Source organism: Macaca thibetana, chromosome 12 (assembly GCF_024542745.1).
Source record: "Macaca thibetana thibetana isolate TM-01 chromosome 12, ASM2454274v1, whole genome shotgun sequence".
NCBI classification, from domain to species: domain Eukaryota; kingdom Metazoa; phylum Chordata; class Mammalia; order Primates; family Cercopithecidae; genus Macaca; species Macaca thibetana.
Window position 1 is genome coordinate 50,744,482 of NC_065589.1, and position 17,014 is coordinate 50,761,495.

General features: G+C 36.7%; 1 protein-coding gene across 1 annotated transcript in view; it reads left to right on the plus strand.

Annotated features, from left to right (window-relative positions):
- Nucleotides 1-17,014, plus strand: part of TMEFF2 (transmembrane protein with EGF like and two follistatin like domains 2) — a 1,316,754-nt gene that overhangs the window by 1,201,329 nt on the left and 98,411 nt on the right. Inside the window, exon 6 of the mRNA XM_050751619.1 lies at nucleotides 4,863-4,959. Coding sequence (XP_050607576.1) covers nucleotides 4,863-4,959 — 97 coding nt within the window. The remainder of the gene's footprint in view (nucleotides 1-4,862; nucleotides 4,960-17,014) is intronic.

A 17,014-nucleotide genomic window follows, 5' to 3' on the forward strand; every position in this document is an offset into this window, starting at 1 on the left:
AGATCAAGTTTGACTTTTCCCAGGAATGCAAGGTTAGCACTGTCAACAAAATAGACCGAGAAAAATATTGCAACACATATATCTGACAACAGGTTTGTACCCAAAAGATATTAAACATTCCTGCAGGTGGGGAATTTAAAAACCACCAACAACAATAATTTTTGCCTTAAGATTCAGTAATCCTGCTGCTAGTTATTTATTCAAGAGAAATAAAAACATATGTGTACACAAAGTCTTTTACAAGGATTTGTACAGCAGCTTTATTCATAAATACCCAATTATAATTTTCAGTCAATAACTGAAAACAACCCAGATATCCTTCAACAGGAGAGTGAATAAATAACCTGCAGTGTCTCATTCAGTGGAATACTAAGCAATAAAAAGATATAAACTATTGATACATGCAACTACCTGAATTAATTTCAAAAGTTATTATTTTGAGTGAAAGAAACTTGACACAAAAATTACATATTGAGTTATTCCACTGATACGATGTTCTAGAATAGTTAAAACTAATCTGTGGTGATAGAGATCTACCCATATATAGACAGGGTAGTGGTAGGGCATTGCCTGGGAAGAGTAACCAGGGAACTTTCTGGGATGATAGAGTTGTTCTGTGTGTCTTTATATGCACTTCTCAACACTAATTAAAGGCTACTGAGTTAGTCCATTTGCATTGCTCTAAAGGAATACCTAAGGTTGGATGATTTATAAGGGAAAAAAGTTTATTTTGGCTCATGGTTCTGCAGGCTGTATGAGAAGCATAGTGCCGGCATCTGCTTCCAGTGAGGCCTCAGGGAGCTTTTTACTCATGACAGAATGCATAGTGGCAGCAGGTGTGTCATGTGGCGAGACAGGCAGCAAGAGAGAGAATGAAGAGGTTCCAGACTCTTAAACGAGCAGATCTCACCAGACTCTTAAACAAGCAGATCTCACCAGACTCTTAAGCAGATCTCATGTGAACTAACTGAGAGAAAATTGCCTCATCACCAAGGGTATGGTCCTAAGCCATTCATAAGGGATCCACCCCCATGATGCAAACACTTCCTACCAACCCGTACCTCCAACGTTGAGGATTACATCTCAACATGAGATTCATAGAGGATAAATATCCAAACCATATCAGGTACCCTTAAGATCTGTGTATGGTCATCCTTCAGTCTTCTCAGGGGATTGGGTCCAGGACCCACCCTCCCCACAGTATACCAAAATTTGTGGATGCTCAAGTCCCTGATGATATTAAAGTGGTGTATCCTATGCACATCCTCACATATAATTTAAATCATCTCTAGATTACTTGGAATACTTAATACAACATAAATGCTGTGTAAAAATTTGTTATACTATATTTTTATTTTTTATTATTTGTATTTCTGCATTGTTATTTTGTATTTTTTTCTGAATATTTTGATTCAAGATTGGCTGGATTTGTGAATGAGGAACGAGCAGATGTGGAAAGATGACTTCATTTCGCTGAATTTCAATTTTAATTGCATTTTTAACAAAGTGAATTACAATGCTTACCCATGTTTGAACATTAGAGTGCACTGTTTTCAGAAATGGTATGACAGGTTAAGAATATTATAAGTCACAAGAAGCATGATAGTGAGAACTGGATTCATCATCATATAGGACCAGCAAGAAGAACAGGGTGGTGTTAAATACATTTTAATGGAAGGGCAGAATATTAGGGATAATGTTCTTTCAGTAGCTCCACCTCCCTCACCCCTCAAATTTCCCTCAATCATTTGCCAAAACCTAAGTTTCTATAAAATAATGGGAAATAATTATCTTACTTTGCAACTCAAAATAAAAGAGCTTAAAATATAAATGCGTGATTAAGATAATACTTTAAGATAAATGAATTTTATTCTTAATCAGTGTATGGATGCAAATAAGCACTGATCTTTCCTGTTACTGGTAATATAGAAAGAAGAGAAGGAAGTAGCAGTCCAATTTAACACACATTTACTGAGAGTGTAACGTGTACTAAATCAGTGGTTTTCAAGCTTTTGTTACTGTGACCTTTAGTAAGAATTGCAATTTATATTGCAACCCTGTATGTAAGTACATATGTATAACTAAAGCAGTGTTATAAAATAAAACATGTACTTGCTAAATAAGATGCAGTCTAGTATTTACTAGACTAGTATAGTGTGTTTCATGTTTACAAAAATGCAAGTCATGATGCATTAATTTCACTACCTGCTAAAACGTTGTGAACTGTGGTTTGAAAAACACAGTGCTATTCTTTCTACTCAAAATGTGGTCTGTGGACCAACAGCAGCAGCATCTGGGGACTTTAAGAAATACAGAACCTGAGACCATACCTTGCACCTAATGAATCAGAATCTGCATTTTAACTAAACTTCCAGGTGCTTCCTGTGTGCTTTAAAGCATCAGAAGCCCTGTGCTAGATGATGCCTGAGGAGGGTGCTCTGGACAGATGAAGCCTTCTTGGTATTGTTTAAGGCAGAGATTCTTCCTCGGAGATAGTCTGTATTCAGAACAGGCATATTCAAGCGCCCAGCTAAGTCCAATTCAGTATCTCCAAGGATATCTCAGGGCATTTTTATTTAAAAAAAAAAGAAAAAAAAACATATTAACAAACAAGATCCACGAAAGCCTCTGAATCAGATCCTGTTTAAGAACCACTGGTATAAAAAGTGATATGAAAGTTGAGCACTGATTAAGTCCTTTTTTTACTATTATACAAAGGCGCAAACCTATGTTTCCAGTAATGTGGAAAGATTTTATTTTATATTTCTTTGTGGGTGACTTCATAGAAAGGCACTTTATTCACACAATACTTATTGATGGGGGTATTCCCACTGCTTCTTTTGAATGTACTTCTCCTTATCGGAGAATTTCCAAACATCTCCATTTTACCAATAATTGCCCTTTTATAGAAATGTAATGTGACTTCTGGTAGAAATATTATTATTAGTCCTGCTGAGATAGCAAAATTTATCCCTGGATGACCTCCAGTTGATCCCTTACCAAAGATCTCAACTCCTGAAGAAAATGGGGCTGTCTCTAAGTGGCCATCACCGTTCATTAAGGTCCTTGCCATTGTGTTCGTATCTTTCCTGAGTAATGGGAAGTTTTAGTCTGGAAGTTGCTAATCTTGCTAACACTAAAAGGCTTTCTCCCATTAGCAGCTTCTGTGTTGCATTAATAATAAGAAAGTAATACAGAGACCGACCTCAGCTGTTCAGTCTCCCCTGAGATGAGGCCCCAGCTTCCCTCTTATCCCCGTGGTCCACTCTAATGGTCTTGCCTATATTAAAGTAGTAGAGTGGATAATAAGATAAGTGCTGTTTGTTTTATCAGAGTCTAAAATTCCTTCTTCCTGTTGGGGAGGACACGTTTTTTTTCTTAAGACATCCAAATTGAAAACTATACCATCAATACTTTTGCAATTGAAATTGACCTATTTACTTCATACTGTTTTAAAAATGTAAGTGTTGACTATCAAGCACAGGAAAAAAAATGTTTTAGAAAAAATAAATCCCTCCACCTTTCTTGGAAGAGTTACAAAACAGATAACTCTCCTAGGGATGTCTTCTTGTCCTTTTTTGAGTAAATCAAATTACTCATCTGAACAGCAGGAGATTAAAGAAAACTAAAGATCTTTGATTTTATAAGTATTAAAAACTCTTGTTAATAACCAAAGAAGAAATGAAGAGAAAATAACATATTAAAACAAAGTAAGTAAGACTGGATTTGACAGGTTCAAGGTGCATGTTAATAAATTGTCTTTGTTATTTAAAATGTTCATAAGGACAGGAACTGATGCTGGGATTAATTGCTTATGTTCTTTTTCTGTTTAAAATATGTTATCTTTTGCAGAAGTGCACTTCTTAAAGATTCCCTTGATTTAAACATCTGTTTTTAAGTGTATATGATCTGTGTATGCAATAGTTAGTTGACTGCAATTTTTCATTTTAAAATAAAACTACTTTTTCTTTCAATGATATATTTTTAACTGGGAAAAGAGGTAATTCACCTTGAAAGTGTTGCTCATTCCTTGCACTCAAATACTAGAAATTTTTTCTCAATTTACACTGTTGTATCCTGATTTTGAAAAGCTAACTTTATAATTGAGTGATATATTGCCCGTTTTTGTACTTGTCATTTAGAGGAAAAAAGAACCAATATCAATCATCATCATCATCAGTGACTAAACAGTGACTCAATGTATTTTTTAAAATAAAATATATGTTCATAACCCTCTAACAAGGAATCACTGTGATTAGCTCTATGCAATACTTATGTGAGATTCAATAAATGACAGTAAAAAACAACTAAAAGCTATTTTATAAAAACTTATAATCAACATATTTTTTCTTGTAAGTACTTAACTGTTTGAGGGAAAAAATGTGGGCATATCTAATAAATCAGGGATGCTCATCTAAATTTTTAAAAATTATACATGAAAACTTTCTTTGGACCAAAAGTTTCGTAATCTGGAAATAAGAAAATTCTAAATACGTTTCAGTAAAATAGACAGTAGATCTTTCCCCCAGAGAGGTGAAAATTTAACACCCTGTTAACTAAATAACTCTTTCATATGGTCTATTTATTAGGCAAATAATTTTGATGAATACAATAAACTCACGTTTGTTGTTTTATTTAGTGTGCAAAATGCGAACGTGTTCACCACATACCAATGGGAAGCATATTATTGTTAGAGTTGTCTTTAAATTGGAGGAAGAAAAGAGTTGCTTATGACATTCTTATGAAGCTTCAATAGCAGACAGGTCCATTGGGAAAGTAACAGCTTTAATACAAAATTGTCCTGGGGTTGTAGATATAATGCACAATTATCTGAATTCGTTTTACTTTTTTCTGTCCTACAGTCCATGAAGGCTCTGGAGAAACTAGTCAAAAGGAGACATCCACCTGTGATATTTGCCAGTTTGGTGCAGAATGTGATGAAGATGCCGAGGACGTCTGGTAATATGCTGTTTTTATTCTTTTAGACAAAATAATGACAGTGATTAATTTCTTTTTAACGCCATCAACCATTCTGCAACAGAAGACATTGTCTGCATTTTTATTTTCTTATTCAGTTCCCAAGTGAAAAAAAAAAAAAAATGAGGGCTGTAATAACAGCAAGGAATTTCTGGAACTGGATTAAGAGGTGGGCCAGCCAAGCAGCTATCCATGGCATTACTTGATAAGGTACACTAAAATATCATTGAATCCTCCCAAAACTGTCAATGTTAGGATATAGAGGGGAAAAAAGTCTTATTTACTAGAATGTCTTTGAAAAGGTGTCATCAGGGCTGGGTGTGATGGCTCAAGTCTGTACTCCCAGCACTTTGGGAGGCCAAGGCAGGAGGATCGCTTGAGGCCAGGAGTTTGAGATCAGCCTGGGCCATATCTCTACAAAAGCGAGACCCATATCTCTACAAAAAAAAAAAAAAAAAAAAAAACTAATTAGCTGGGTAGGGTCGCACTAGCCTGTAGTCCCAGCTACTCAGGAGGCTGAGGTGGGAGGATCACTTGAGCACAGGAGGTTGAGGCTACAGTGAGCTGTGATCATGCCATTGCATTCCAGCCTGGGCCACAGAGTGAGACTTTATCTCAAGATATTTAAAAGGCATCATCAGGAAGCAATAGATGATCAGAGTTAGTTTGTTTGGGTTTCTATAACAAAATACCATAAACTGGGTAGCTTATAAACAAAAGAAATTTATTTCTCACCATTCTGAAGGCTGAGAAGTCCAAGATCAAGGCAGATTTAATGTCCGATAAGAGCTCACTTTCTCTTAAAATAACCTTCTTCTTACTGAAGCTTCACATGGCAAAAAGGGCAAAGGAGGTCTCTGGATCCTGTTTTATAAGGGCACTAATCCCATTCATGAAGGCTCCCCCCCATAACCTAATTGCCTCCCAAAGGTCCTACCTCCCAATACTATCATCTTGGAGGTTAGGATTTCACCGTATGAATCTGGGGAGGGGGACACCAACATTCAGATCATACCAGTTGCTAATCTGACTTCTAAGATGATGGAGTAACTGCTCTTATAAAGATATGTTCATCAAATAATGAATCATACTTATTATTTTGAAAGGGTGCCAACATTTTAGCCTTCTACTGTATTGGTCCCACCTTAAGCACATTGAAAAGTGAATAACTCAAACTTCTGAGGGGTTCTTTGTACCATGATAGTGAAAAGAAGCAGCCTCTTTTTTATTCCTTTCTTCTCTCTTCTGCTCCTCCCCTCCTCCTCTTCCTCTTCTTCTTCCACTTTCTCTTCTTCTCCTCCTCCTCCTCCTCCTTTCCCTCCCTGTCTTCCTCCTCCTCCTCTTCTTTTCCTTCTCCTTTGTCTTCATCTTCCTATTATTATTACTATTATTTCTCTTTTTCCTTTTTACATATACCTCACCCTTTTCAGGAAAACATCTGGCTGCTCTTTATTTTCTTCAGTATGCAGACTGTGCTTGCCTAGAGCAGTTAACCATCATTTTGATCAAACTTTTATGAGTAGGGGGAAAACTCATCTAAGGAAAATGAAGAAAAAAAATTAAGACAAGATTATTTGGCAGTAGTAAACAGTCTGCACTTAAAATATTTTTCAAGTGAAGATTCTATCTGAGTAAATGGTGGTTCTTAGGGTAAACTACATACTTACAAGTAAACACTGCCTTTGAATAGCCAAGTGAAATAAACATCTATTACTAAAATCAAACAGCAGAAGAGTTTTCATACCTGTCAAACACTTCTAGCCAGTGGGCAGCTGGGAGCCAAGTGAGAGAGTCTGTGCACTGGTTTGACCATCTTGAGGTAAACGAATGTATGTTTTTTATTGAGACAGAGTCTCACTGTCTTTTTTTTTTTTTTTTTTTTTTTTTTTTTTTTTTTGAGACAGAGTCTCACTCTGTCACCCAGGCTAGAGTGCAGTGGCGCGATCTCAACTCACTGCAAGTTCCACCTCCCGGGTTGGAGAGAGTCTCCTGTCTCAGCTTCCCAAGTAGCTAGGATTACAGGCGTGCACCACCATGCCCGGCTAATTTTTGTATTTTTAGTAGAGACAGGGTTTCATCATGTTGCTCAGGCTGGTCTCAAACCCCTGACCTCAGGTGATTTGCCCACCTCGGCCTCCCAAAGTGCTGGGATTACAGGTGTGAGTCACCATGCCCTGCCAATAAATGTTATGTTTTTTAAAAAACATCCTAGGTACCTTTATGGCTGATAAATTTGTGGTTCCCAAAACTGAGAGATTGCCAGAGGTACTATGAGAATTTTTTAAAACATACCAGTTATTTAGTTCTGCCCCAAAATTAATGAATCAGAATTTCACAGAAGTGGGGCTTAAAATTTTAGTTTTCTAAAGGCCCCCAGGTGATTATGGAAATACTACTCTAAAATAAATTACTAATTCAAAGACTCTTTCTCCTTCCTAAATGCTTTAGGGCTCTTCTGTAGTCATAAGATCAAGACACACAAATAGGAAATGTATCCTTAAAATATTTTGTTTCTAACGTTTGTTGGTGACTGCATCTGTGTTTCAGCATCATTTTTTCAAACTGTCTTCTTGTAAATTATTTCACTTAAAAAAAAAAGTACATGAGTCTCTATCTTTTTTTAAGAATTTTAATTTTCTTAGCTCCTTATCTTTTTAATGATCATTCTTTAAGTAGTATAGCTCCACTTTCCAAGTGCAGATATTTAAGACATGAACTTGTAAGAGCAGCTAAAAATTATTGGTTGCTTACAATGGGTTTTATCCATTTGTACCATTTGTATACTTTTTTTTTGTTCTCAGCTATCTTCAAAATAGCCATAGGAGGTAGATTCCATTATTATTTTACTTTAAAAAGAGAAAACTGAGTTTTAAAGTGATAAAGTGGCAGGACCAAGATGAAGACAGGAGGTGAAAGTAACTGAAGGGTGTTAGCATAACAATTCAACCAAAGATGCAATGGAAACAATATGTCTTTGCTGTCATGTCTAGACAATGAGATGGCCAGATTGCAGGCAGCATGTTTGCACTGACTCTCCAAGGCCTGCAAGGTTAGAGCTGGTCTAAGTAGATATTTGCAGCTGGAAGTGGGAAAACATCCAAGCAAGCAAGGGGTTAATCCTGGTATTCTTGCAGAAGTTCAGATCCATGGTATGAAGGCAGTATGAAGAGATACGGGCAAGGGTAGTGACACCAGAAAGGCTTAGCAGTTGTCTACAGGACCCAGCCATAGCAACTGTAATTCAGAAAATAAGTTCAGTTACAAATGGGACAAGGAGAAGGACAAAGCAGAACCTTAGTCATGGAGAAATTGGTGTCAATCAGAAAAACTCATCAAGAACTGAAATAGGAGAGCCTGGATAGATACTGGAACTGATATACAAAGTCAAGCCTTGGTTACAAGTGGCTGGGAGAAGCATAGCCTACATCTGAGAAATAAATTACAAGGTCAGAATGAAACCAGCAGCAACGCTGTCTGAATGCTAAATCAGTTAGCTTTTGGCTACGATATCTTGTATACTCCCAGCATAGGGACAAGATTAGCTCCAAAATGCAGAATAAGCCTGAACCTCCAGATGGGGGCTAAGTGGCCACGGCTGTGAAGATTAGAGGGCTGTAGGGGCAGGGAGCCAAGAAGATCATTAGACTTCCAAGGCAAGAACGAAAGTTATTAGTGTTTAAATAAAATGTATTTAAAATGTTCAATGCAAGCAATAAGGAATTGTGCTGAAATGACAAGTGCATTGATTTCCATTTACATACCTTGTATGTTAACATACCTTTGTATGTTAATATATTGTATTAGTCATGGCCATGAAGGGCAGATTGGAAACTGCTGAAGGACACAGGAATAAAGCAATGAGTGAAATTAAATAGGCATAGAATGAAAGGCTGTAAAGTAAGATAGGAAGCAACAGCGAAGCGATCTGACTGTAGTACCAGGCAACAGAACCTTCACTATATCAAGGGAGTGTTGATACACTATTGATTTTGGATGACACCATGGCCACGTTCTCTCAAACATAAAATACTACATATGCTGTGTGGCAACAAAGAGTACAACTTATTGTTTCAGTTTTTTCCTTTAACACTAACTAAACTATAATTTTATGTGTACAGATTTCCTTAATCCTGCACTATGAAGTAATAACAAGATGTGAATAACTGCTGACATGAAATAATGTTCTTACTATATCCACAATACTGAAACAAAGGTGAAAAATTAATTCCCAATCTTTCTTTAACCCTGGCCTAATAAGTTAATATTTTGCATTTTGCCACAGGGTTAAATCTAGTTATTCAAACATTCTTAAATACTTTCAAGATGAAGATAAATCTTTATTAGAATGAAAACGTGAGTACACGGTTAACTGATCATGTTTTCATAGTTAGATGAGTTTTTGAGTTCAGAAGAAAGTCACACTGGAGATGGGAACTTAAAAAAGTAATAAATAGGGGAAGGAGAAGGAGAATAAAATAAGAGGAGAAAAAGTAATAATCAGATGGCATTGACAAACTATGATACTAATGACATAACATTTTAATGCTTTTATTTTGAGAAAACAGATGGCTTGTAATCTAATATAAGACCCTAGTTTATGTTCTGTGATTTCATTTCAAGGTTTTTCTCTTGCATTTTTCTTATATGGAGAATATCAAGGCTGTAAAAAATCAGAAAATTTTAGGTTCTCTCAATAGGAAAGGAAGACCATGGCTACAAAATATTTTTTTTCAGTTATAGGTATTAACTTAAATGTAGGAAAGGATTGAGCTTCCAAAAGAGTGTTAAAATTCAACAGGATAAGTTATTCACGCGCCAGTACATCCATTCTCATAATAGAGGTATCTTTCATTAAGGAAGGACTTCAAAAGTAGCTGAAACACCTGTGTGAAGGGATGTGTGTGCCTGTTTATGGGAAGGGGTTAAGAGAAGAAGAAAGGGCTTAAAAGATCATTTCTCTTTATATCTAGACTGAAAACAGTCAAAACTAATACATTTATACATAAAAGAGACTCTCAAATACACCCTGCCAAATATAATTTATAAAGAAGAAGAATGGCTTATAAATAAGTCAAATATAATAAAATTGACTCATTGCAAAGTAATAAAGCTCCATCTGATAGCACTGGGAATACCAACTTATGATTTCAGCAAATATTTCTGATTTCACTTTAGAAACAGCTTTATATTCCCTTAATTATCTTACCTGATAAATTATCTCAGTAAGTCCAAAGTAGGTCAGTGGAAACTCTTTTCTCTGGGAACTATTCCTTAGAAGTAATTAGCCTGGAAGTTTCTGTTGGTTCTGTCAGTCACAAGTAGTTCAGAGCCCTGGGGTTGATACTTGATTTAATATACATATACATACAAAAGCATTGATAGCTGGGTCTGACCATAGGAATAGCTAGGTATGAAATTGGCTGCATGCCTAATATTTCCAGGAAGAGAGCACAGGTGTAAGAGCAGATGTAGCCAGATGACAAATGACATAAAGGGACAACTTAAATTATTAGGTATATTTGCTTTATATGTATTCTTCATAGCTCTTTATTCCTGTTTTAACTTTGCTTTTGTAGTATTCTCCACATGCCACTCAGGCTCCATTAGCGATATCATATTGGCTTAAATGCTATTAACTCCTTAGTAGTCATTCATTTTGTCTTTGAAAGCATTAATAATATTTTCCAGTTTTAGTGTATAATATCCTTGGTGTTTGAGTGCAATGGTAAGAAAGGAAAGAAGCAAAGTTGTTGCAATAAAATGAGTTCCAAAGAGGAATGAATGAATGTCTATTATTTTCTCTATTTCATGGATGTTTCATAATTGAAACAGGGTGTGGGATCTGGCATTTCTTTTCTGGGTGTCTCTTACAAAGACAGTTTAGTTTGAAGTCTTTAACATCTTGCTCCTTTGATCTGAGAAGGCTCCTTGTCACTAGGAAGACTGTGCGTTGTTGGCAACCTGCCCACATTTAATGCATTTTGGATTGTGGAGGCTCATGAATATTTGAAGTGGGGCAATGGCCATGGATGATCCTTGGCACTAGATTTCATCATAGGTATAAGTAAATTAGACATTAGGTCTTGCTGACTTTAGTACCTTTGGGTTGTGAGTTTGATAGGGAAAATTAAGACACCTCTGAGGAAAATACAGAAAGTGGTTTTATTTAAAACCACTCCTGGTTGACAGTTGAACAAAAAGATTGTGTTTAAAGTAGAAACTGCAATTTTTGTATTGCTTTTCTACTAAGCAAAAAGAGCAGACTTGGATATGGTATATTTAAAGAGGATGCTGATTAGTCACAAAATTAGCCACCTAAGAGTTCATTCAGTTTCTCCCTAGGGTGTTTCCCTTTTATTAATTTCCTTTGCTCTCTGGCCCCAGAAGTGTAACTGGTAGCCAACATTAGGTCTGGTTTCTAATATGAGTTTACTCATGGAGACAATGAAAAAAAACAGAAAAAAGATGATAGATCTGGTCTAGAAAATCTAAGGTTTTTGTTGACTGTATACATGGCTTTTTGAGAAAACATTTTAGTTCCAAGATTCCTGGAGTTGAGGTATGACCTCCCTCCATTTACCTCTTATCCCCACCTTGAAGACAGTAGCTGTCACCTCTGAAAGTGACAGTAGTGTTTTCTGTTGGAGTCAATGAGTGGGAACTGAAGAGTAGATACCTCTAGTTCTTTTAATGATTCCATTTGCCCAAAAAATGTTTTGGATGGGGACATATACAGCTCCTGACTTAGGGAAGCACACATCTTTCCACTCTCACAATTTCAAAGGGAAAATATTGATAGTTTTTAGCAAAGGTGATTCCAAATCTAAAAGTTGGGGTTTGCTTTTATTATTTATTTCTTTTCTGTATTTCTTCACCTATCCTGATCAAGAAAATAAACAACGCATATTTTTCTAAATTTCAAACAATATAATAAAATTTAGAAGTTAAAGACTAGTAATTCTGACATGGTCTGTACGTTGGTCTATACAGGGCATTAAACAATGCCCAGTGTCAACAAATGCCATATTCGCAATCCAGATTTCTCTCTGCAGTAGCTGCAAGTAATCCTACCTGCAAACTGAAGTTAAAAGCTTCAAATGTTACTCAGGAAGACAAATGAATAACAATGACTCTTCTAATATGCAACAGTCAAATAATAACCACCAACAACAACTAGCCACCCCTCCAGAAAAAGAAGAGTCATGCTTTATGAAAATAAAAACTAAAAAAACATTGAAAAATAAAAATAAACAATAGTCTTTAAAACCTTGGGTCTTCTGTGAGGCTAGCCTACTTTTAAAAAAAAAATGGGTTTTCACATAAATTCTAGAGAATCTTTTAAATTTTTTCTCGTTATCTATACCTTAACTGTACTAGCTATCACAGTGATTAGTGAAACTTAATTAGGTTATGACAACTACAAACCGAGATCTAGTGTAGAGTACCAAGAAAGATGGGGATAAAGAATTCTGAACTTCGATGTGTTTTATTTGTTTTTACAGTATTTATTAGGCCATGCAGTTTAAATCATATAACTTCTATTTTATATCAAAAATCATAAATTACTGCATGGCAATAGAACAAAGGAAACAAAACTCCTAAGTACAGATTGTATTTCTACCACTAACTTAACAGTTTTCATTACTTGTTTCTCTTTTTACTTGCTTTTTTTGTTTGTTGGTTTGAGATGGAGTCTCGCCCTGTGGTCCAGGCTGGAGTGCAGTGGCGCCATTTCGGCTCACTGCAAGCTCTGCCTTCCGGGTTCATGCCATTCTCCTGCCTCAGCCTCCTGAGTAGCTGGGACTACAGGCGCCTGCTACTACACCCGGCTAATTTTTTGTATTTTTAATAGAGACGGGGTTTCACCATGTTAGCCGGGATGGTCTCGATCTCCTGCCCTCATGATCCGCCCACCTCGGCCTCCCAAAGTGCTGGGATTACAGGCTTGAGCCACCGCGGTTGACCTTTACTTGCTTTATAAATCTTTGCTTGCTTTTTAAATCTTGTTGTAGGCCACACCCTGTTAATGGTAGGTTGCCTAACTTTTGGTGCTCACTCATTAAATTCACTCTCTATTTCTTCTTGAGTTTTCATGTCTCAGTTTCTAGCATATTCTGAGTCAGCGATTCCTGTCTCCACACTCAGGAAATACCTGCTCCATGTTCCGATGTCCCAGTGTAACATCCCAGTCTCAGAAATAATAATAGGAATCTCACTGTAGTTATCAAAGTGTGACAAACGTTTCCAAAGCGTATCAGACACCATCCTAAATGTCTAGATTTATGGAGCCATTTAATCCTCACCACAGTCTTATGAATTTAATACACTAGGAATTCTCATGTTACAAAACAGAAAACTGAGGCACAGACAGGTTAATCAAACTTCCCAAAGCCAAACAGCAAGTGAGAAAGCCATGATTTGTGCCAGCCAGGCAGACTCCATGCTCTTAACTACCACTCAAAGTCTTCTCTTATAAATTATGTGTGTATATAAGTGTATATTGTGAATATGACACACACACACACACACACACACACACATAGACCAAATGTATCACTTAAAGTAAAGTGGCAGTTTGGGATGAAATTCACCACTAACACACCTACATTGTGTATGATGCCCTTGAAGTTCTTTTTCACTCGGTATATAAAATATATTTCTTTGTAGTTCCCTTCAAGGCTGTGTGGTTTTCATTAGTTTGTTTTTCACAGAGGTATTGAATTGTTATGTATGGAGCATATTCTTATCATGGTTATGCATGCGTCCAATCAGATGAGAATGTTACTAGCCTTAAGGTTTCATAGAAGAGACATACCTTCACCAAAACCTGAGGTTTATTTAGCTGCTTCAATTCAATTTGCCTGTTTTGCAGTTGCAATGGCAATCCTGACTGTGAACCAAAGCTTATTACAAATGTCTATTTCTGCTGTAAGAATAGAAATTCCTGGAGATGAGAAATAGAAAAAGAGGGAAGAGTCACCAAATTAAATAAAAATAAATATGACAGTGGGTTTTAATCTCTATCTTAGGAGCAATGCCCTGCTGTATCTTTTAATTTAGCACTTAAAATATGATGTGAAGCTTCTTATATTCCAATATAACATATATTTTTGATGGTTATATTAAAATGGGTTTTACATTTTTTCTAAATATAAATACACACATTGCATCATAGTGAGTTTAAAAAAAAAATAGAAATACAAAAACCTTAGGAAAATGTCATCCCTTTCTAAGATAATCATTGTGAAATTTGGAGATATATTTTCCGTGTGTGTGTGTGTGTGTGTGTGTGTGTGTGTTTTATGAGAATCTGATAATATTTTACATATTAACAAAACCACTTATCTTGATCATTTTTAATCTTGAGGTGAGTTATTTAGTGATTGTTAGGAATGCCAAACCAATTTAAGAATAATGTATTTATATTGGAAAGCAATTTCTGTATCCCAAGCTCTGATAATTCTTTCAAAATTTTCAGCACTTCTAAAAAAAATTCATTTGAGGGTACTGTCCTAACATTTGTGATCTAAAAAATTACCAAACCCTATATCCCCTCTAAGCCTGTGTTAAACATTTTTCGTGTTTAACTCCAAGAGACTAGACAGTATGTGAACTGAAAACATTTCCACTGTCTGTATCCAGAGTGTTCATAATAAATAGCTTTCTGAGGCATAAGCATTGTTTGCTGAGAAGCTGTCCTCCCAAAGGTGTATTAAATCGGGTAGAAACTGTTGCTGGTCTTCTGTGGTTTACTTCCAAATAGTAATATATTGTATGTGTTGGCTCATCTAAACTACAAATCAGTGAACCATCCTCAGCAGCCGACATCAGTCTCTTCTAGACACATTTCCCTACAAACAGGGCATATAATATCTAATAAGTGATTGAACAAATTGTAAAATTATATGCAACACCCAATCAAAAAATCAATACTGCTGAAAGTCTAAACACTTATTAGAGAAAAAAGCCAATAAATAATGAAAACGCATATCTGATTTTCTAGCCCGCCTAATGTAAAGTAAAATTAATCAAGAGTGGGTCCATTCATCCTTTTTTCACTAAGCTATGAATGGAACATAAGAAATCAGGACAATGCATTTGGGACAGATGATCTTCTGAAGATTGTTTACCACAGCTCTTTCTTATTTATTGCAGCCTTTCAAAGTCTTTGACATAGTAGTTCACTGTATTCTCTGAGCTCATCCTGAAATGAGCTTTCTACAATCAAAATTATATTATCCATGGTAATAAATGTAATGGTAGGTTCTAGCTAGCCATAAGGGCTTATAATAAGCAGATATTAGGAGATGTTTATCTGGGAGAAGTGCACAACAGTTTGGAAAAAGGCAAAAATAAGAAATAAAATAAAATATTAGCTTCACATTAGCAAAAATTAGTGATGCATTTCTGTAATAAACATAGGTATCTGCAGGCCAGGCACAGTGGCTTACGCCTGTAATCCCAGCACTTTAGGGGAGGCTGAAGCAGGCAGATTGCTTGAGTTCAGGAGTTCATGACCACCCTGGGCAACACAGTGAAACCCTGTCTCTACTAAAATACAAAAAATTAGCTGTGCATGGCAGCATGCGCCTGTAGTCCCAGCTACTCGGGAGACTGAAGCAGGAGAATTGCCTAAACCTGGGAGGCAGAGGTTGCAGTGAGCCAAGATCACACCACTGCACTCCAGCCTGGGTGACAGAGCAAGACTCCGTCTAAAAAAAAAAAAGGAATAAACAGGTATCTGCATAAATTTGAAACTTTAGGACATTCAAATATAACATCGAATTATCAATAATGGTGAAAAATGAAAATGATATATTTGATTACAGTATGCAACTTAATTTTAATTGAATATTATTTGTCTTCCCTAGAAAGTATGTTGATTTTTGGAAAAAGAAAATACGACAGAACTGCTTGCATTATAGCTACACTGAATGGTCAGACTTGGGGGGAAGAAAGAAAAGAAACAGAAGAAGCCCTGCATTGATCAATATATTGGTATATTAATCAGGGTTCTTCAGAGAAACAAAGGAATAGGAAGCAAAAATTTTTCTAGTGAATCACTACAGATAATAGTGGAAGGTGACAGTTCCATTTCCACCCCTTGATTTCTGGACCAATGAATTTTGGTTATGGGAGACAGAGTATCACATATTAAATGCTGATGCAGAGCACATACAGCCTTCTGGAGAACCTTGCCCCAGTCCTAGAAAGGATGGCCACCTAGCTGGTGTTACAACTGTGATTTCTTTCTTTTTTTTCTTTGAGACAGTGTCTCACTCCGTCACCCAGGTTGGAGTGCAGTGGCACGATCTTGGCTCACTGCAACCTCCACCTCCTGGGTTCAAGCAATTCTCCGGTCTCAGCCTCCCAAGTAGCTGGGACTACAGGTGCACACCACACGCCCAGCTAATTTTTGTATTTTTAGTAGAGACAGGGTTTCACTATATTAGTCAGGTTGGTCTTGAACTCCTGACCTCAGGTGATCCACCTACCTCAGCCTCCCAAAGTGCTGGGATTACAACTGTGATTTCAAAAAACCATTCCACCACTCTATCAAGCCAGCAGCTATAGGATGGCAGGAAACATGGTGAGGCCAGGGAATTCCATGAGCGTATCCCCATTGCCATGCTGCTTTTGTGGTGACGTGAGTTCCTTAGTCAGAAGCAACACTGTGTGGAATACCAAGCTGGTGTATAAAGCATTCTATAAGTCCATGGATGGTAGTTTTGGGATAAGCATTGTGTGCAGGAAGAAAAATTTATATCCAATGTAAGTACCTATTTCAGTAAGGACAAACTGCTGTTTCTTCCATGATGGAAACAGTGCAATATAATCAACCTGCCACCCAGGAGCTGGCTGGCCACCATGAGGATTGGTGCCATATCAGGGACTTGGTGTTGGTTTCTGCTTCTAGCAGATTAAGAACTCAGTGGTGACTGTAGCCAGGCTGGTCTTGGTGAGTAAGAGTCTATGTTGCTGAGCCTATGCATAACCCCCATTTATTGCCACAATGGCCACTTTGTTCATGAGCCCA